At 37.6% G+C, this 22652-nt stretch overlaps 2 protein-coding genes across 2 annotated transcripts in view; one reads left to right on the top strand and one right to left on the bottom strand.

The window, feature by feature from the left end:
* Nucleotides 1-462: 462 nt before the first annotated feature.
* Nucleotides 463-2102, bottom strand: LOC130217674 (amphoterin-induced protein 3). The gene has a single exon (XM_056449831.1). The coding sequence runs from the start codon at nt 1926-1928 to the stop codon at nt 477-479; it is 1452 nt and encodes a 483-aa protein (XP_056305806.1). The 5' UTR covers nt 1929-2102; the 3' UTR covers nt 463-476.
* Nucleotides 2103-7456: 5354 nt separating this feature from the next.
* The window catches only part of klhdc8b (kelch domain containing 8B), a 236755-nt gene continuing 221559 nt past the window's right edge, over nt 7457-22652 (top strand). The window contains exon 1 of the mRNA XM_056449548.1: nt 7457-7583. The gene's annotated coding sequence lies outside the window, so the exon portion shown is untranslated. The remainder of the gene's footprint in view (nt 7584-22652) is intronic.

Below are 22652 nucleotides of genomic sequence, written 5' to 3'. Positions count from 1 at the left end.
CTGATTATAGTATATCTTCACTACCTAGGTGTTTTTGACAGCTTTATAAAGGAATTTTTGGAAATAACTTGCATAAACAGGTTGTGGTTATTCTATCTTGTTGTTAGCGCTGATTGTCCCACAGCCTAGAATCAGAGTTGCCTGATTTAGATTTTACATGCTACATAGAAGCAAACTTAAACATTGCTGTTGTCATGGTAATCCAAAAAAACTTTTGCACATGACTGAGCTTTTCAGAGCATATTTCTGCTTCTTTCAACCCTTCAGAGATGTACCTACTTCAATACACATGCTCAGATGATAAATTTGCTGTATATTCCCTCTTATTCAGCATAAAAAAGTATCACTTCACACTGTGAGACAGGAGACAGCCTCCAAATCTGAGGAACAAAACAATTTATTAGAGAATTATGACATTAATTTGTGTTGCTTGTCCCTGTTATTCAAACAAGCAGGATTTTAAGGTCACAAGTTTGCTACTCTGAGTCATTTCTTTCTCTAAAAATCGTGAAGTTTTCAGTGTCCCATTCAATTGTTGGCTGTTCAACAACAAATGCAGCTTTTGGATGGCCATTTTTCCCAGCCATGAGTGGCTCAAGGAACACTACATGCCTGTCGGACTGAGACTTGCTTTTCAGCCGATCAGTTGAGGGAGCAGCAAATATAGAGGCCAGATTGCAGCGGTTTTCCCCAAAGGATGAGATGGCTGGAGATGGAGGAGGAGGTTTGCAGCAACCACAACGGCATGGGGTTAAATACAGATACATCAATATCAGGACAAGGGTCACAACACAGCCTAAAAGAGTGGTGTAGCCTGTGTTGAACGTTTCCTCTGTGGAGTGCTGGGCTACCACAGTTAAGTTCACTTCTCGGGATTCATTGATCATCCTTGTATTATCGACAGCAGTACACTGGTAGACGCCTGAATCTACACACTGGGCGGCAAGAATATCCAAGCTCCCATCTTGATTGAGGCGTAGAGTCCCATTTTGAATCAGATACGAGATGTTCTCTTGGTGAGGAATAATCCAGCTGTAGGACAGGTCTTCTCCATTTAGTGTCCCGGTACAGTCCAACCTCACTTGTTCACCCTCGTAAACAACTTTATCAGCCTTTGGGGATATCAGGGATATCATCTTCCCAACTGTACAGTTCTCAAAGAAATGCAAAGAGCGCATAAAATTAATCGAGACTTGAGGCTCACCGTACATCAGACACTTGTAGTTATCCTTGTAGTCTTTCACACTTTGGTAACCCTTCTGTTCCCAGTGCCAAAACATGCGGTACAGAGAGCAATCACACTCCAGGCTGTTGTTATGCAGGTACAGGCCTTTTTGCACAGTGACAGGCAACAGCACAATGTCATCCATTGGCAAACGAAACAGGCGGTTTGAAGAGAGGTCCAGAGTTACCAGACTGGGGTGGCTGTGCTTCCGAATTGAGAAGAACGGGAAGTCTGTGATCTGGTTTAGGCTGAAGTAAACCTTTCTAAGATTGCTAAGCCCCATTAGGGTGTTGCTCTCCACACGGGTAAGGCGGTTGTTGTACAGCAGTAGCACCTCCAAGGCTTGCAGGTCCTGGAAGTGATACTTTCCCACCACTTGCAATTTGTTGGCAGAGAGGTCCAGGTATCGTAGACTAGTAATGTTATGGAAAGCTCCTGGGCTAAGCAAGGAGATGCGGTTATGGGACATATGCAAAGTCTGCAGCCTTGGGAGTCCGTAGAAGCTGCCGGCTGCCAGCCATGTTAGTCTATTGTGACTGAGGTCCAGGACAGAAGTTGTGAATGGAAGCGGGTTGGGAAATCTATCCAGACCCAAAGAGCCACAATTCAGTATGTCAGAAGTGCACAAGCAGCCCTGAGGACAACTAGCTCCCGAAAAATGAACCGAGAGCAGGATCAAAACCATACAAGATGTCGAGGTCATTCTTTTAGTTGCACGTAAAAAGGATTACATCAGGAACAACAGTGGCACAGTTGGAGATGCACTCGATACAGGACTCTACGGTTAAATCCTACAAACGTTGTTTTACATCTGTCATTTCCTCCAGCATTTCACAGATGGGCATCTAATTTCCTCTGCAGTATAAGAGCAGATGGCAGTATCTGGGGCAAGGAATAGACTAAGCCAACTAAAAAAAAAGTCCTAAATTACTGTGTTTACAATTATGTTTATGGATATGTATTTCAATTGGTTAACATACTCCATTAACACAGCATACATAGGAAAGCCTACCAGTCACTCAGACTTCTTGAATCTGGTTCCTCGGTTATAACTTTGCTGTAACAATCCATAGTAAGAAGTTGTTCAAACCGAGTATCCTGACCTGAAAACATCCAGAAAGTCCAGTAAGTTTTTACGCATATATCCCTGAAAGGAAACTTGCACCTTTCCCGATTCTCCTGAGGCTGCGCGCCCTTGTTGTTTGCAGAGTGTCCTTTCATTGAGTGATGAGCCCAGAGAGTGCAGCACTAATCTCTATCCTTCCCTCTGTTTCCTATTCAGAGCACCGCCTCACGTCTCTCCCTCTCACGCTGTGATTATTCCCGAAACGACTCTCTGTTTCTATCCTTTTCTCTCTTGGTCTCTTTCCCATTTCAATTGTTTGGTTCTTTAATCCTCTCTGGATTTTTTTTTTTCCATCTCTTAACAGGATTTCAGATGCTGTGTTTGTAACGTCTTGCATTTCATGAAAATCATCAAAACATTTGGACTTGGATGAGAGAGAGTTTGTTTGTGTAGAATGAGGTACCAGTCAGCTTATAGACCTCAGCTTTGACTCCCCCTCATCTCCGCTGCCAGGCAGCATTTGGCAGCTGTTGTCTTGGTCATGGTGGTCCCGAGGGAGCTGACTGCTGTCACACTGCATTGGTCTTGGTTTGTTTATGTTTCTCCATCGGCCTTGGCAGTGTGTCACCAACACTGTCATCATCTTGTACATCTGAATGATAGTTCATCTATATCCTTTGAATGTCGATTGTTATACACCAGTTCAGATTTAATTTCACTACATGAACATTAGTACATTAGTGGACTTGTACTTTGATTAAGGTAAACCTCTAGATTACCCCACCCTTTGCAAATAAATGATGTTATCCACCTTCAATTTATAAGTCCATGCTTGTTTGGAAATCTATTGTTAGATGCAAAATGAGGTCCATGCTTTGGAATGGAAAGCACAATCTTGGAGTCAATATGAGGTAATCAGTTGCAGCATGTGTGTCAAATCTAAAAGTGTGAAATGGAATTAGGATGTTTGTTTTTATAGTGCCATTCTGTTAGGGTGGCATCTCTTCAGAAACAATGACACACGGTGTAGATACAGCTGGCAGCAGTCATACTGACAGAAGCAAAGAGTACGCCCACACACACAAGACTAAACACTATGATATGTCTTACAGTTCTGCAGAAAATGACTGGAGACAGTTTCACACAGCCGATCTACTCCACATGATGTAGGCACGTGAAATTCTGAATGTGTGGGGAATTACCTGACAGAGGATTCAGGTAAAGCATTACATTTTCTGTGACGACAAACCATTTAATATATTCTGACTTATTTTACTGAAATCGATACGTCACTGACCTTTCAAGTTGCTCCTGTGAAAAACGTTTGCCAATTTTTGATAAAAAACATTCAGAATGTCAAATCTATAAAAGAAATTTAGATTTATTAAAGCGCGCACCCCAGTGTCAGGTTGGAGATCAGAGATGTTGTTTTTGTCAGGAGTGTCGAGGTCTCTTGGTATCCTGTATACAAATGTAATATCCACAATGTAATCAAAAATGCTAGGCTATTTCAGATGTCAGATGTGGACAAAATACAGGGTCATGCGTGAGCAAATGAAACCATTGAGTTTATTCATTCATTTTCTTTTCAGTTTAGGCCCTTTATTAATCTGGGGTCGCCACAGCAGAATGAACCACCAACCTATCCAGCATATATTTTATGCAGCGGATGGCCTTAGAGCTGCAACCCATTAATGGGAAACATCCATACACACTCATTCACACACACACTACGGTCAGTTTTTAGCATACCCAATTCACCTGTCTTTGGAGTTGTGGGGGAAACCGGAGCACCCGGAGGAAACCCACGCGAACACGGAAAGAACATGCTAACTCCACAGAAAAATGCCAACTGACCCAGCTGAGGCTTGAACCAGCAACCTTCTTGCTGTGAGGTGATTGTGCTACCCACTGCGCCACTGCATCGCCCACCGTTGAGTTATTTTTGTTTATTTATTTGAAATGACATTTTATAACCAACAGTTGGGTCTCCCTGTTGAAAAAAACTGCTTAATCAAGCCTAGGCTGATTGGCTGGTTTTAGGTGGTCAACCAGGCTGATTTTAGAGGGGTTTTGGCCATTCCAGGCTGGTTTTTAGGTATTTCCAGTCTGGTGTAAGCTGGTCAGGCTGGGAGATGACCAGCTAAAACCAGCTTGACCAGCCTAGCCAGGCTGGTCTACTAGTTAAAACCAGCCAACCAGCTTAGGCTGGTTTAAGCTGTTTTTTTTTTTTTCAGCAAGGCTATAATATAGGTTGTATCAACCCAGCATTTTTTAGACTTCTCATAACTAGATTGTTCAAAAAATAAATGAATACAAGCATTTACATTATTATTTAATACAGTGTAAGAGTTTCATAGATGTTCTTCTAATGTGTTATTCACATAAATAACCAGTAGGTGGAAGCACCTGCATTTGTTATTCATTTGGCCCTGCAATGAGTTTGTGAACAGGACACCATGACTATCTCAAGGGCTGGCAATGGGTTTGAGTGATTTTATTGCATGATTTATTTTAGCAAAAGCATTCATTATTTATGCAATTTGTTATGGTTTGTAGTGGTCTCTGTGAGTGTCTGAAAATTTGCTGCCAAATATATTTTAAAACCACTAAATGTAGGGGAAGAAACATTAAGATGTACTGGTTTTAAGAACTGATGTAATGTCTAAATATGGATAATTTTTAGAGTTATAACATTTTTTACCACCTCTGTTTCTTGTCTTTTGTATAAGATGTGTGTGTTGGCCTGTCAGTGCAGTGGTTGAGGAGATTGACTCAAACATTCATTTCCTCCTGCTGACCTCCTGTCTTCAGCAGTGGACTCACACTGGGAATCTGCAGAGGTGATCGATTGGAGACGAGGTGCAGTATTTCCTCAGGAGAATGCACAATTGAAATCAATTGATCGGGTTCACCAAGCATGCAGCGAGGAGGGTCATGATTAGTTACACTGTAGTCTAGAAACGTTTGTTCAAGTAAACATGTCTTTGTTAATTTGAGAGACTCAGCTGTTCTTTAGTGGGACTGTAAGTCTATTCCTTGCATTCAAAATATTACAACAATAAGAATTGTTGTTGTTTGTGCGAACAATTAGCAGGGCAACAAACTATTCAGTATGATCAGAATCTTTTGTCTTATAAAGCTTGTGAATTGAGAATTAACATATTAGTCTTTTTTATAGGTGTATGGATGATATGCAACCTGTTTTTATTTCTGTATATATGTTGCTTTGGCTGTTTCACAAATGTTTCCATTTTAGCTCATTGCCCCAATGTGTGTTTTGCTCATTAAATGTCTTTGTGGTAGTCAGAGATTTCTCATTACAGGCTAAATGAGGTGCTGTTGCATAATTAGCCCACATTTAAAGTGTAGTACAACTTGCTTTTAGGCCACGGCACAGCTAGGAGTTCTGTGTTCTTGCCTAATGGCTCGAAAATAATGGGAAGGTTTAGATTATCGCTCCATTTCCAAGGATACGGACCCATGACTGATTTATCTGCTTTGCTCTTAATTAAGTCATGCTTCACATGTTATATTTATATGGCTGATTATTTGTTTAAAATGGTCTGGTAATTTATTCTTGTCTGGGGAATTTTGATTAAGCAATAATATACACTTGTTATTATTTGTTAGCATAATTTTATACCTGTTTTAGGTCATTTCAGTAACTTTCTTATAATCTTCAAAATTTCAAATAAGATTATTATCATTCATTCATTTTCCTTCGGCCTAGTCCCTTATTTATCAAGGGTTGCCACAGTGAAATGAATCACCAACTATTCCATTTTTTTGACAATGTTTTATTTGAAAATTGGAATAAGCTTTATAGCTTTTGCAGAATAAAAACTGGCAGTATTCCAATCAGCTAAAATTTGTATTCAGCCATTGTATTTGATTTTAATATCAAAATGTTAATGATAAAGAATTCTACTCTGCATAACGTTTTAAAGCTCATGTAGACAAAAAAATCTCCCTGAAATTGAACAAAGGTTTGCAGCCTTTTCACACAAGTTTGTTTCACATAACACTATAGACCAGAGCAGGGGCATAGCGGACATTTTAAAAGTGGGGGTGGGGGGGGGGGGGTGGGGGGGGCTGTATGAGATCATACATTCATTTAATTATTAATCACCTGTTTCTAAATGGTCTGTCTCTAAAAGTGAGGGGGACGGATCCCCCCCCCATCCCCCCCAATGGCCCATTGGCCCATAACCTTTGATTTGGCACACCATCCCATCTGAGAAGAGAGGGAGAATTTTAGGGTGGGTTGGGGTTAATGATTTTAATACACATTGTCATTTCTAATTTAACGTAACCTTTCATTTGTTAGATTTATTTGTAAATGAAGGCTGGTGCAGCTTGACTAGGGTATTCGGCTTTAAAGTCAATGTTATGGAATTCTTTCATTATAATAGGTTCATTATCAAATGTAAAAATATATATAATGGATTAGTTAATATGCTTAAAGAGTTTTTTTTTTATCTAAAATTTATTTTTAGATAAACGAGGAAATTATTCATGGAAACTTTGTAATTCAGCTCAAGTTTTAATTAAGTATGTTTTTGGCCCTTCCTAAGAAAAAAATACGACAATATTACTCAATACCAAAAGGGGGCAGTAGTGTTTCAAAATGCCAGCTTGCAGAGATGCACTTCATTAGTGAGGTTTTGTCACTCACAGTTCCCCATAACCCGTGTCATTTCTTCTAATAGTCGGAGCAGGAGAGGCACAGGAGGATTCAGATGAAGATCGCAACTTCATTTCTGCATTTCATTTCACGAATTATAATGTTTTTTTTAAATGTGAGAACAAGCGTTTTTGAGAGTAGCCTATCCTTCTGATGGAGCACCAATTAAATCACGATTAAATTCGTAGTGTTTTACAGATCAACAATTAAGACGTGAACAAATATATTTCAGTAACATGCAAGTCTAAGACACTGCAAACAGAGACTTCATCCCATGAACTCCCTTCTCCCTAAACAGGATATAAATCTGTACTTGTTCGCTTTGATTTTTCAAGTGTTCACTTTGTAGTTCTAGTCAAAGTAAATAGGGTTTTAGGGAGAAAAATACAAAACCTCCAGCATGCAGCGCGTGTGAGCGTTCAGGGGAGGGCGAAATGAGTGATGCTGCTGAGCCAATGGAGATACTCGCGCGAGGAGAGGAGCATCTGTCCGAAACCTAAACTAACCGCTGGCACAATGACGCGACTGAGGAGCGCGTCGAGCTCATCTTCTAAATGAACTTTCAATACTTTGGGAGATTCACAGGAGCTGGACGATAAAAGAAGGTAATAATTAGCATGATAAGCTTATTATAGAAAGTTTTGCCGTGCTATTTTGCACAGACTCGAAGCGCATGGTTTTCTGACAGACTGCAGTTTGTGCATGTGTTTGGAGAACAGCCACTGTATCACTCTCTGTGTTTCGATACTAGCAAATGAGAGTTAAATAGTTAAAATTATATTATTGTTTATATTGCATATTTTCACGTCGTTTGGAAAACGCGCCAAAATATTTTATTATTTTAAGCATATTATTTTAAGCTTTTACTATATTGCTATATCTATGTTTTAATCTGTCTATGTTCGTTGATGTAGGCTAGTATGTACTGTCAGTATACACATGTATCATTTTCAGTTTACGACTGGTTGGAAGGTGGTCTTGCGCTCCATGCAGTGTGTCTTCAGTGTGTTTTCACGGCTTTTGGAGAGGCTGTTCCGCATTAGATCAGCTCTGCACAACCCCTAGCTGATAACATGCTCAAGTGCTTCAAAGGTCTCAAGGTTTTTGCTAAGAGAATGGCCAATTCTTATTATGGAGAACGGTTGTTTAGAGTGAGGCAGCCAACTTTATTATTCGCTTGATTAAACAAATCCAATAACAACAAGTGCTTATAGTCACAGTACACAGTACTGCAGTAATCTCGCTTAAATTAATCACCTGTTGCATGGCTGTTCTCTTTCATTTTCATTGTAAGATTAATGCTTCAGCAAAAGCACTTTGCAAGCTCAGGGTAATAAAACTAGCAGTTGTGCCCTTAATCTGTTTAGGCTTATATTTTGTGTAACTTGTCGTCTGGTCCTGTCGTCCACAGCCTTCATTTGAGCATTTTGTTGTTGTGAAATTAATGTTTAATTTTTAAGCAGACACTTTACATATGACATAAATAATATTTAAAAATATGTAATTATTTACTCCAACCATATATAACCTGCTTCTATTTACAAACAGCTCTATTAGACAGGTGTCCTGACATTTTATCCTATCCATCAGATTATATTACCAGCACTGTATTTGAATGGTTCTGAGGTTGGGGTTAGGGATTAGGTTGGTTAGGGTGATATTACAGTTTCATATCACACTACTCCACTTTAACATTTACACTGGTAGCAAAATCTGATGGGTGGCATATTGCGTCGTCAAAATGTGCTGCCTACTTTTTGAATGGGAGGTAGGACAATCTGACAAGGTAGGACAAATTGAGAGAACACCGATTTGTACCAATTTGTTTCTTCTGTGGAACATAAAATAATTAATTTTGTGAAATAAAGTGGACTTCAGTGGTAACTTCGTTTTACAAAAGACAGAAAATCATACACGTTTGGAACAAAATGAGCATAAGGAAATGACAACATCTTTTTTATTTTTGGGAAAACTTTCTCCTTAAGTGAAATGATAAATGAGGGGGAAAAGGTAACTGGAATCTTAAATTTGTGATTTCTATTTCTGAGGATATGTCAAGTGATTTTAGAATGTGTGCAATGTGCTTTAATAAGGACACTAAAGTCTGCAGCCCCCAGTGTCTGCAGTGCTTCTTTTGAGACTTTTGGAGTGACTAGCTCTTACTAGCTGGCAAATTCATGGTAGAATTCAATTAAGTGTGGTTTATTTATAAGCTAATTTCGAGAGGATCACGTGCTTATGATCAACACGGCTGGCTCCTCATTAGCTTCGTAATCTGACCCATTAGATGATTACGGAAGCATTATAAATAACCAGAGTTTTTCACTCCAGTTATCTTCGTCTTGAAGCTTCCCCCCTTCCACCCCTACTTCCTCCCCCTTTTTCCGATAGGGCGACACGGTGGCCCAGTGGCTAGCACTGTTGCCTCACAGCAAGAACACTGCTGGTCCAACCTCCTATCGGGCTGGTTGGTGTTTCTGTGTGGAGTTTACTTGTACTCCCCTTGTTCGAGTGGGTTTCCCCCGGGTCCCCCCGTTTCCTCTCACCGTCTAAAAACATAAATCATAGCCAATCGACTAAACCAAATTATCACCGAAAACAACCCAAGTTTACACTTCTCACGCGCCGACAAGCAGGGAGTTCTCGAGACCTACCTGAGCTCGAACTCCCCTCTCGCCCTTCTAACAGGTGGGAGCCCCGGGCTCGAGGATATTACGAGCTCAGGGCTCTCTCCCAGGACAGCATGCCAAATACTCTTTATTGATTATCATCTAAGTGTGAATCTTGAAATTCAATTCAATTCTTCTTTATTTCTATAGCGCTTTTACAGTGTAGATTGTGTCAAAGCAGCTTCTCATAGAAATTCTAGTAAATTGAAATCCAGTTTTCAGTGAAATCCACTACAAACCTGAAATCAGTCCAGTTTTCAGAGTTTAAGTTCAGTTTAGTTTAGTGTAGTTTAATTTTCACTGCTGAAAGTCCAAACACTAAAGAACAAATCCATCGATGCTCAGCTCCACAAGTCCCAAACCAAGCAAGTCGTAGAAATAGGGGAAAACCATGTCAGACTGGAGGCATGTATTGATTTGATTCATAAGTGTGAACGCTGCCTTTCAAATCTTGGTGCAAACCAAACAGGCAGACCAAGACCACTGAAAGAGTCTCAGTCCACTTCCAAACATACTCTGCTGGTGTGGATTTACTGAAATATGAATGCAACAGGGACTAAAAATAGGACATCACAGGATGTGACCATAAGTACTGAATGCCAAAGAAGTCCTGTTGATAGTAGCAATGCTATCTATAATTCAATACTGGCAATGAAAACAAGTCATCCTGCAGATCATCATCTGTGTGTGCAGTGAACAAATTTATGGTGCTGTTTTAACTCATTTACAACATTTTTAAGCACTTCATTATCAAAAATATTATCACTTCTACTCATAATGAGCCCAATACTCAGCATTATTTTATAGCTCTGGTTAGGTTCTGTTACGAAATAAATCATACACCCTATTTTTAGTGTTGTATCTTCAAGTTCGGCCTTAAAAATTACAGTTTGAATGCTAAGCTAACTAGGCAAGGGTCTGTAAATGTTTTTGACGGTATTATAACGTTGGATAAAAACATTAAAGCCTCACAGTATCACGGTATTGATTACTGCTCTAAAATAAGTTTTTTTAAATGTCTGGGTAAAAACAACAACGTTTACCCCTATTTAATACAATATATTTCATTTTAGGAAACATTTACAGAATTTTGGAACAGTAAACATGGCAGGCTAAGTAATTAAAATAAATCGTTAACTTCTGCTGTCTTCATTAGTTTTAAAAGCACAGATTTTTTTAAAACACATAAAAAAACACATACAAAAACCTTACAAATACCTTAGAAACTGTAAAACAGAAAAAAATATTTTTTATTGGTTTCAAAACCTTGACTTTTCCAAACCACGGTAAACCTTGAAACCGGTTATCATCCCATGCCTAAAGCAAACAATGAGCAAATCTAATATATTCTTTTGTTTTAACCAAACTACACAGCCATAAACGTCAAGCATTTTAGACTGACCACTTACGTTCTGTTTGATTAAGGTTGTGTTTTAAATGCTTTGCTGCATTACTCTGAACTCTTCTGCTTAATGATTCTGTCTCGTGCTTATCCCTGGAGGCGGTAATTACTGCCTTGCGTGCGGACGTGATAACCTTCGTCTGCTTGGCGATCATTTGCATAATCATTAGAAAAATTAACGTGCGCTTTTTTCCATTTACACCACAGGCTGAAATGCAAGAGGCTGCTTTGTCATCTGGTAATTAATGAGAAATGTAATGAGATGTGTGTGCTCCCAGTAAACGCCATCTTTTATGGCTCTGTGTAGTTTCTGGATTTAAGGGACGTGCCTCTTCACCCCCTGTTCAATGTGACCTGACACCAATTCTGCTAAATAACATAAAGTCTCCAGAAAACGGAGAACTGGTAAACCCTTTAACCCAGATGCCATGAAAAGAGACGCTTGAGGGCTAATTCACGGAAAGCAGAAAGTCATATCTAGAGACTGCAGTCTGTGCCGTGATCATTTAAAGAAAAGAACGAGCGAAAACGAGACTGAATTTAAATTAAACGCCACCAATCCTTAAAGTACCATCAGTTCATTGTTACGTAGATGTCAATCCATGTCCATGTGCTGGGCAATTAACCGCCTAATCCACTCATTAAATTTCATTAAGTCAGTTGGCTGAAGGGGCTTTCGTACTTCAGAATCACAGCTATTTCAGACCCTGGCTGTGCTGTCAAACATCTGAGGTGACACTACATTCAGACATACAGAATTATAGCTGACTATTAGGCCAAAAGCACCTTATTTGAATCAATATGCAAATGTAAAAAGATGATCGTGTGTGGATTTCCAATTATACTCACCTTCCCTGTATTGACTTATGAATAGTTAAGTCTAGTCTCACACATAACCAGAGGGAACGGTGAAGACGGCTAATAATGGCCTGGAGCCAGACTTCCTGTGAAGCGCTCCTCCACCACAGAGAAAGGATTCGGTCGCTGGAGATGGATGGCCTCTGAGTACACTCACTTAGCCATCGGCCCCTGGGTCCCCTTCACAGCCCCTACACCCTAGCGAGTTTACAACATTAATTATAGACTTGTTAATAGCTATCCAGAGAACATGCTCACATTAACATGCTTTGAATTTCACACCACCCACTCGCACACCAACACACCTATGCACAAACAGACTGTTTGGTGAAAGGTTGGTTATTTGGCAACGGCGACTTTCATGTGCATGCAGAGAGAAGAAAGGGCCACTGTGTCTTTGTATTTTAAAATAGCATTTATAAATGAGCTTGAATATTATTAGGATTATCCGTGTTTCTGGTTATGCAGAGCATCATTTTGTTGCTGATGGCTTAAAGGTATAGTTTACCTAAAAAATTTTAAAATTTGCACATCAAAAGAACTTATTCATTCATTCATTCATTTTCGGCTTAGTCCCTTTATTAATCTGGAGTCACCACAGCGGAATGAACCGCCAACTTATCCAGCATATGTTTTACACAGTTCATGCCCTTCTAGCTGCAACCCATCACTGGGAAACATCCATACACACTCATACACTACGTACATTTTTAGCTTACCCGATTCACCTGTACCGCATATCTTTGGACTGTGGGGGAAAACGGAGCACCCGGAGGAAACCCACGCCAACACGGGGAGAACATGCAACTCCACGCAGAAATGCCAACTGACCCAGCCGAAGCTCGAACCAGCAATCTTGTTGCTTTGAGGCAATCGTGCTACCCACTGCACCACTGTGAAACCCATAAGAACTAATTGTACAGTATATATTAAAGTCAGTTTATAAATTAACCGTTGCGCTTTAGTTATTCATAAAGCACAAGTTAATAATGAACGACACTGGTGGTCCATTCCGCCTTTCAGACCCCTGATAAATCAGGGACTAAGCTGAAAGATATTGACTGAGTGACCGACACTCTGAGTGTTAAAAAAAACATATACAGCCAAAGCAAAGTTAATACCTGTAATGCCTGACAACACACTGAGGTCTTATGAATAGGGAACATAGAATCAGACTGTGGGAAATAATCAGACTGTGCAAGAAATGGAATTTCTGTACAAAATTATGTATTAGTTTTTAGGCCTGTAATGATTTATTGCACCCCAAAATATTGCGATAAACTATATTATAGTCGTTTTAAGACAACTCATTATAAAATGCCAGTTTGACAATGTAATATCAGCAAGTACAAGTACACTCTTCCAAAGAACACAAAATATTTTATTCTTAAGACTATTTAATTCAATTATAGTCATTTTAACAATTGAATAATTAGACATTGGAATCAGAGTGTGAAAAAAGCATATCCTAAATAAATAATAATAATAAATGTTAACAAAAAAGTGCAAGGTAAAAAGTAACCGACTACAAAGGTTGCAATATTTGGTACCAGATCTGTTTTTAGTTGTGAGAAACCCACATGAAAATACACTAAAGTAATTTATAGTAAATACTACAGTTTTTTTTTTTAACCATACTGTCAGTGGCACCTACAATAAAGATCGAGATGTTGCGCAATCAGCTCAAATGTTGCTAGAATTGGTTATTATGCATGAGCGATATACAGTATATTACATCACCAAAATGATTGAGGTCATGTGTTGTGCGATAAATTGATTATTGTGATGGGCCTATTTTTTTTTTTTTTTTTTACAAAATGATGGGGTAAAACTGCAAAGACGTCATGCCATGTCATGGCAGATTTAGATATGCTGACCTGTGAATGAAATGTCCTCACAATTTTCCCATCTTGTCTGTGATGTAATTCATGTATGTTGTTTAGAGTTATAAGGATTTATCAATGACTGGATCGCTATTTTAGGTCAGTTCAGAATTTAGTGAATGATTTAAGTACAATTGTTTGATCAGTCTGAGTTATGAATTGGTTTCTAGCAAATGCTTTCATTAACCCTGTACTTAAGAACACAGAGAAAAACAAAAGAATGAGTGGACATTTGCACCTATAAATATCTCACTCAAACTTTAAAAGTGTCTTGTCTTTACAAAAAGAAAGAAAAAAAATCATTGGGAAATTAATACAGGAGATGGACCACAATGTTTCTGTCTTCTAATCTTCACTGTACCAGCTACTGTTGTAGAATCGTATTTTTGTTACAGATAATTGTAGTCACATACTCAGGGGCAGACTTAACCAATAAAGGCCCTAGGGAATTAGGGGGCCCCAACCAATACCAAGAAGTCTATATTAATTATATAGTTCTTAAATTCTTGGCCGTATATTTTAATATCTGACTAACCATTAAGATTTTAACATTATTACTACTTTTCAAAACCAGGGGGCCCCATGAATAGTGGAATGTTCCTTCCACGTTCATGTACGACTTGTGAGCGGTTCAAGTTTGTTTACAAAAAACCCAAAAATCTACAGAGAAGAAAATAGAGAATATTTTGAGTTTCAATGGTAGCGCCTCATACCTGGAATTGCTCCCCAAATAACTAAGTCCACCCCTGCACGTACTAAAATATTATTTACAAGTGCAAAGAAGAATGCCATTTTTTTGTGAGCTTTGTGTTGTACTAGCAAACTTTACTGAAAATTTTAAGTCAAATCATGACTGTATATTTCACATTATGGCTATGCCTGTTTATCAATTAGTTAGCATACAATGCTGCAACTACTCAGCAATGCTTTTCATTGATTTATTTATTTGGTTTAGGCACTCCACTCATGCAAAGGTCTCTTCTTATAAATAGTAATGCAAATCCCTGTATTCACATTGAAGATAGCGGAATAAGATTTTGTGTGTGATAGGAGTTTGATTAGAGAGGAATGAGAAGATCATATAAGAGCCTATTGTAAAGGAAGCTGTCTTCAGTTCTGTGTCTCAAGTGTTCCTGATCATTTCACTGGACTGCAGATTAGTACATTTATAATCCTCTCCTCCTTGCTTGCCCTTCACATGAAAAAGGTTTTTTCTTAACGTTTTAAAGGGCTAGGCTGTGCAGTGCGAACATTCCTGTCTGTTCCTGTATGTCATTTTTTAGCTTTTTAAATTGTTCACTTAAATGCTGGCATTAGTTGAAGAAGCAACAAATCTAATTTATGCTTCATATCTGGCATTATGTAGAGCAAATATTGTTGCATTCCCTTTATAAATTGCTTGTGATGTTTCTCATTTGGAAGTCTCTTTGCATAAAAGCGTCTTGCTAAATGAATAAATGTAAGCTGGGTTGGAAGAAATGCGTATTAATTCATTCAGAAGTTGGCTCCTCATTTCCCATCGGCTTAGTTTTATGAAAGATAAGTTAACAAGGCTTTATTATGTGCCAGTGGCTGATATTTCTGACTTAAATACTTCTGAATTAAAATTGCATGCAGTAGTTTGATACTTGAAAGGTTTAATACTTTAAGAGAAAAACTGTGGTTTTGTGTCATCTGAAAAGACAAAATTCGGAAAAGTAATGTCCAAGTTTTTGGCTTTCTTAAGGGAATGTTTACAAAACACAGTTTTCATTTGAGAAAAAGCTGAACAGTCCCTAAAATATCATAATTAACTGTAATATATGGAGTGATCGTTGTATAGAAGTTGAAGTGGAATAACATCAATAAGATTCCACTGAATAAGCCTGTATGTTACATGTTTATAGTTAACTTACACAAAAAAATAAAATGTTGTGCACAATTTTCCCAAATATGTTTATTGATTTTTTTTTTCTTTTTTCCCCTAATCAACTAGACATACAATAACAATGCAGCCTACAAACAGCACACAAATCTACATCCTTCGTATATATGTACATAAACAAATATATACACGCATATACACATCCAAATGACATAACTAAACAAAAAGTAAAAAAAAAATTACTTGTGTAGAAGCTGAACAAAGTTTTCGCCACCTTTTCCTGTCTGCAGCCACTGTTCTGCCACAGTTTGTGTCTACTATTCTCTTTTGGAATGCTGGGTTAAATTAGTCCATCCATTTCATTTGAGGCATGCCTTTTGTAAATAAAAATAAATATATAAATAAATAAAAATATTTAATTGAAACGTTAAAAAATAATGACAAAATAACAAAAACAATAATACAGTAAAAAAATAAAAGTGCATGTTTACAAACAAAACACAATTTACATAATATTCCTAAATGGTTCCAAAAAGATAGTCAAAATCCTTCTGCTTGCCTCATTGAATACAGTTTAATGTCTTTTTTTTCCCACAATTCTGTGGATGGAGCACCTAAAATTTTTGTTTTTCAGTGACTTAATAATGTTGTTTACATTAAAGCGACAGTACACCTAAAACATTATACTAACATTTAAAAGACTTTTTACTGTTTTATTTCATTTTTTCTTCTCTAGTTTCTTATTTTTTTTAGCTATGAAAGCAGTTGTGCTGCTTAATATTTGTTTAGAAATCATTATACTATTTACAGGATTCATATTTCATTACTGCCATACTTTTAATAAGTTCTTGCTGAGCAAATATATACACCTCTCTATCTCTTTATAAAATGAACATTTATCTCATTGCCTTCAACGATTTGAATAGTATTGATTTGTTTTATAAAATATATTTCTCTATTCTGTTTTTTATGATTCCTATCATCAAATTTGCATTATAATTATGCATCTTGATTGCTCGATTCAGTTTTAGCAATTTAAATCATTCCAGTTCTAAATGACACACAACCCTGGCATGTATTTGTTCATCTAATTCTTTGAAGTTTATTAATTATAAAATGTGTAACAGACTCTGAGAGTTCTTTTAATTAAAGCCACTCCAGCTCAATGTCCATCTTCAGTCACAGCACTCTAGAATAATTCAAAAGGTCAGTGTTTAAAAAGACATGTCACCTTGAGCGCTCTGTGAAAAAGCCTGAAATGAAAGCAGAGGCAATGAAGGGAAATGGGCCATTTGCACGCAATCCTGGACATTAACAAAGTGTGGAAAGTGCTTTTCTGCACGTCTTTAGAAGTTTCACAGAAATGGCTGCACAGACCTGCAGCATTAGCTTACATTTCTGCTCATTACTCATTCAGTCCATATGGGTTTTTGTGTTCCAATTAAGATTTAAACCCCTAATTAATGCTTTACTGTGAGCAATTGTTAAACACTGAGTGCACATGAATCCTGGTGAAGTGATGAGGTTCAAATACTGGAGGGACTGTTTTCTTGATTCAACCTGTGAGAACATGCCTTGCTTAGAACACAATTTAGGGGCGTTTACACTGACTAAAATTTGCAGTGACAATGTTACCCTAAGTCATTCATTTTCAATGCGGGCTGGGGATTTTAAGTGACAAGAGAAACAGAGCCAATGGCAATGAGAAAAAAAGTTGGGCAGAGATCAACTTCTCACAAAATCTGCAGTGACAAGATAGTTCAGTGGTAGTTCACACAGTGAAGCTCCCATGGTCTGTTACCTGATTCCGTGGGTTTTCACAGATGCCATTTTGTTGGATTTTGTTATTTAAGTTAACTAAAAAGGCTGGATTAAGTCATGTATACTTTATGGAATAGGTAGATCTCATTTGTCACCAAACATTTTTTAATTAAATGAACTTCTGTGTAGTTGTGCCTACTCAATCAATACAATTTACTCAATGCCTGTTTAATTTTAAGCAAACTAACAATTAAATAAATAAACTTCAACTACTGAAGTTTAATAAACTCAAAATTTCATTGCAACCGGTTGCTTTAAAATTTTAAGTGAACTCAGCCTTATAATTTTTTACAGTGAAACCTGTATGACTTAATATCTGCTTTAAAGAAAAAGCCTGTGTGACTTTTTTTATTTTTTATTTTATTTTTGTTATTTTTTCTCAAATAATTTTATTATTATATTTTTTTGGAAAATGTAATTTTAAGACATTTAAATACCATTCAAAGGTATATATTTTCTACATTTTTAAATATGCTGTTAATTCACTCACCCTCAGACCAGGCATGTTGTAAATTACTGGAATCTTCAGTAAACATTTTAAAAAGACAAAGAGTCAAAAAACATATACAAGCAAAACAAAATTTTGGACCCTAATAATACATCGATGCTACTTTCACACCACCAGCAACTTTATCGCTGGTTGTTGCCAGTGGCTGACAGTTTGGTCCTTAGTCCTTAGACAGTTTGGTCCTTTTCTCCAGAAAACTGAAGTCATTGCGTTTGGGAACAGAGATGAGGTTCTCAAGGTGAATGCGTACCTTGGCTCTAAGGGTCAAACAACAAAACATAAGGTCAAGAATCTTGGTGTGACTCTGGAGTCAGATCTGAGTTTCAGTAGTCATATCAAAACAGTTAGTAAATCAGCATACTATCATCTCAAAAACATTGCAAGAATTAGATGCTTTGTTTCCAGTGAAGACTTAGAGAAACTTGTTCATGCTTTTATCAGCAGCAGGGTGGATTACTGTAATGGCCTCCTCACTGGCCTTCCCAAAAAGACAGTCAGACAGTTGCAGCTCATCCAGAACGCTGCGGCCAGAATTCTGACCAGAACCAGGAAATCAGAGCACATCACACCTGTCCTCAGGTCTTTACACTGGCTCCCAGTCACATTTAGAATAGATTTTAAAGTATTATTACTGGTCTATAAATCACTAAATGGCCTAGGACCTCAATACATTACAGATATGCTCACTGAATACAAACCTAACAGATCACTCAGATCTTTAGGATCAAATAGATTAGAAATCCCAAGAGTTCAGTCAAAGCAGGGTGAATCGGCTTTCAGCTACTACGCCCCTCGTTGCTGGAATCAGCTTCCAGAAATGATCAGATGTGCTCCAACATTAGGCACATTCAAATCAAGACTGAAAACACATCTGTTTAGCTGTGCCTTTACTGAATGAGCACTGTGCTACGTCCGACTACTATGTTTTTCTCTTCTTTTTAATTCTTTTATAACACATTTTATCAGCTTTTATTTTATTTTTATTCTTACCATTTTTATGTTTGTTTTTATTTCTCTTATAATTGTTTCTTTTATTCCTGTTTATGTAAAGCACTTTGAATTGCCACTGTGTATGAAATGTGCTATATAAATAAACTTGCCTTGCCTTGCCTTGCCTTAGTGAGCATTCTCACTACTGGTGGCTTAGTTACATTAGCAAAGAATGTTCAATTCATCTTTATTTCTATAGCGCTTTTACAATGTAGATTGTGTCAAAGTAGCGAAAGTGAAAGAATTGAAAAATTTAAAAACATAGAGAGAAACCAGGCTCAGTTGGGCATGACCATTTCTCCACTGGCCAAACATCTTGTGCAGAGCTGCAGTCTAGGCGCTGGAGGCTGGAGAGCGCTGGACGTCCATCATGGAGAAGCTGCAGGTGGGAGAGGCCACTGGCTGGTACAGGCTGTCCCTTCAGGACAGGGCTTGACGCTTACTTTTTCAGGAGGAGCACATGCACTCCTAAGTTGAAAACTTTAGGAGCACATTAAAGAATTTTAGGAGCGCAGTGAAAATATATAAAGTAAAAAGTGTTTTTGCCTAATAAATGTACACGAGGAGATCATTAGAAGCAAAGCAGTTTCATTCATTTGAATACAATAAGTACAATATGTTTTATTTTACTGTATTAACAGCCTAAATAGTGTTTATTATTCATTTATAATTTAAGCTGTATATAATTTAGCTACAGTAGCAGTTCACAGTGGTACCTCTCTAAACTGATCTGAATCAAGCTTAGACAGCTTCTTGTTCAATATTTTTTTATCCAGTTTCGAGCTAAAAAATATCTTTTACACTGGGCACCAGATAAAGGGAGTTATTATTAAATTATAGTTGAAAACTTTAAGTTAATAAAAACTTTAAGTTAAGTTAATAAAAATGTGCAGTATGGTTAGTGCAGGGCATAATGCTGGTGCAGTGGGTAGCACAATCGCCTCACAGCAAGAAGGTCACTGGTTCGAACCTCAGCTGGGTCAGTTGGCATTTCTGTGTGGAGTTTGCATGTTCTCCCTGTGTTGGCGTGGGTTTCCTGCGGGTGCTCCGGTTTTCCCCACATTCCAAACACATGCGCTATAGGGGAATTGATTAACTAAATTGGCCGTAGTGTGTATGTGTGATTGCGGGAGTGTATGGGTGTTTCCCGGTGTTGGGTTGTGGCTGAAAGGGCATCCGCTGTGTAAAAATTATGCTGGAAAAGTTGACGGTTCATTCTGCTGTGGCGATCCCTGATTAATAAAGGGACTAAGCCGAAAAGAAAGAATGAATGAATGGTTAGTGCAAAGATTCACATGACCAAAGCTTATTTTATCAATGGTCCCAAACAGAGGTGCAAAAAGGGGGTATGCAGTATATGCGGCGCATAGGGGCGCCACACATGGGGGGGCGCCATTGTGTCAAAACTATTTTTGAAATTATCCTTACTAAAAGTTTCAAATAATCAAAATAAATAAATATTTTTTGTTTAAAATATTTATTTTGCGTTCGTTTTATACAAGTATATAATTGTATTTTATTAAATAAAGAAAATCTTCCCCTCCCCCCCTGTTGACCATTTGATTGATTCATTGCAGCTGGATAAAAAAATTGAAACTAATATTTGGGTTAAAAAATCCCCTATATAAATTATATATTATATTATATTCCCATATATGTTATAAAATCCATAATTTTACAGTTTATTTCCGGCAGCTGGGGTGCCAGAAAAAAAGTAAAATAATAGCCGTTAAATTACAGAAATATACCGTAAAATAACGAATATTAAATTACAGAAATTTGCTTAAGTTAAAATTTTTGGTACATTTCTGTAATTTAATATCTGTTATTTTACGGTACATTTCTGTAATTTAACGGCTATTATTTTACTCTTTTTCCGGCACCCCGGCTGCTGGAAATAAACCGTAAAATTACGGATTTTTTTTTTACAGTGTATGTATCATATAGATACATCGGCCCCTTTGGTAATGTTTTTTGCTCAAAACTATTTTAATTTTAGTTACAAAAAAGTTTGGCGATAAAATAGAACATCTCAGGGCAGTTTGTCTTTGTTTATTTTTTACACTAAACGTTTAACAGTCTTTTTTATTTAACTTTGTGAAAGGTGTAATAGCAGTTTCAGTCAATAATTCATGCAAAGACAAATCTTACACCTCTCACAGTAAGCATTTGAGAAGTGATTGCATGTTTAAGTTATGTTGCCCTTTAGGACTCCCAGATCTATCATTTTGTTTTGACAAATGTCATACAAAAGCAAGGCATGTCAAGGTGCTATACACATTTAGTGAGGAAAATGAAATCATTTGGGGTGGGATGAGATGTAATTCTTTGACTCATCACATGCTTAGTGTAATTATACTTTTACTACTTCATATATTTTAAGTTGTGTTTAGAACTTCTAAATGTATTTGTTTAAAGCATGTTAAGGAAGGGGCGCAAAACTTGAACCCGCATACCCCTCACTAAAATTGCAGTTGTGCCTCTGGTCCCAAACAAAACATTATTAATTTTATAATGTATATTGTACATATTGTCTTTAATATACTATGACATATACTTGTAGTAGCTAGATTGAAACGTACCTTTTCTCCACAGCACATAAAAAATGTGACTTTTAAGAAAAATTTTATTTATCAAAATTAACTTATTTGCATAATATATTCCACCGATTCCATCCTACTTCCCACATGGGAAAAGTATGATAATGTAAAGAAAGACACAACTACAAACTCTGCCAAGCTGACACTGTTTATCAGAGCACTTTATCTTTCTGGACTTTTTATAGAAGAGCTGAATTTGTGATTGCCTCAATGAATTAAAGTTTTCTTCTGCCCCAAAGTAATACCATCCTTTGTATTAAACTTTAATGGCCTTCAGAAACAGAATAATTTCCTTTTGACTTATTCTTATTTAACAGACAAATAATAATAAAAAAAGTTTAGCATTTAACACATTTTACATGACACTGTTTCTTTTCAGTGTGTTTAGGTAAAAAATCTTACTATCCATGTGCACCACTGACAGGTTAAATCTCTATCTCTCTGCTGTAGTGTTGGTGCTGCTGAGAGATTGAGACGCAGCAGCCAAAGTAATGCAAAAACTAATACAATTAATATCGAAAGCAAAAGCAGGTATTGTCACCCCAAATAATGTGCTGGGTCAGTCTATTTAATAAAAGGCTTTTCTTTCCCGCTTGTCCTCGCGCTCTTCTCAAAGCTACTAAGTTAACGTTACCAAAGTCAGAACAGCAGTTCTGTATTCAGTGCGTCTCTGTGGGTCTGCATGCAGAGCATGTGAGTCTGTGGCAGTGTTCTCAGTTTCTCGCGAACACAGAACCAGGCCGCCCAGGTAAAGACTGTGTGGAAAGTGCTGGTGTTGAATTTGATCTCACACTAGATGTGCCACGATATGCCATCCATGGCCTAATTGTAGACGTTATCTATGAGGCTTGCACGATGGGTGACACACCGCCATTCGGTGCCTTGTGTTGCTTAGCAACGTATTCAAAACAATGTAAAGATCACTTAACGTGAAGTAAATAAAGCAGTAGAGATGTGATGCTGTCGATAGCGTCAGCTTGTGCTACAATCACAATAGATCTCCAACATACTCTACCATAACTTGGTGTGAAGAGCATGTTATTTTACCGTGGGCGAGGGAATTAAGTCATCAATCAAGC

This window comes from Danio aesculapii, chromosome 23, assembly GCF_903798145.1.
Source record: "Danio aesculapii chromosome 23, fDanAes4.1, whole genome shotgun sequence".
NCBI classification, from domain to species: domain Eukaryota; kingdom Metazoa; phylum Chordata; class Actinopteri; order Cypriniformes; family Danionidae; genus Danio; species Danio aesculapii.
This window is presented reverse-complemented; position numbering and strand designations above follow the sequence as displayed.

What these genes read in the sequence shown, in the direction of transcription:
- LOC130217674 (XM_056449831.1), bottom strand. Translation starts at nt 1,928, where the DNA reads ATGACCTCGACATCTTGTATGGTTTTGATCCTGCTCTCGGTTCATTTT.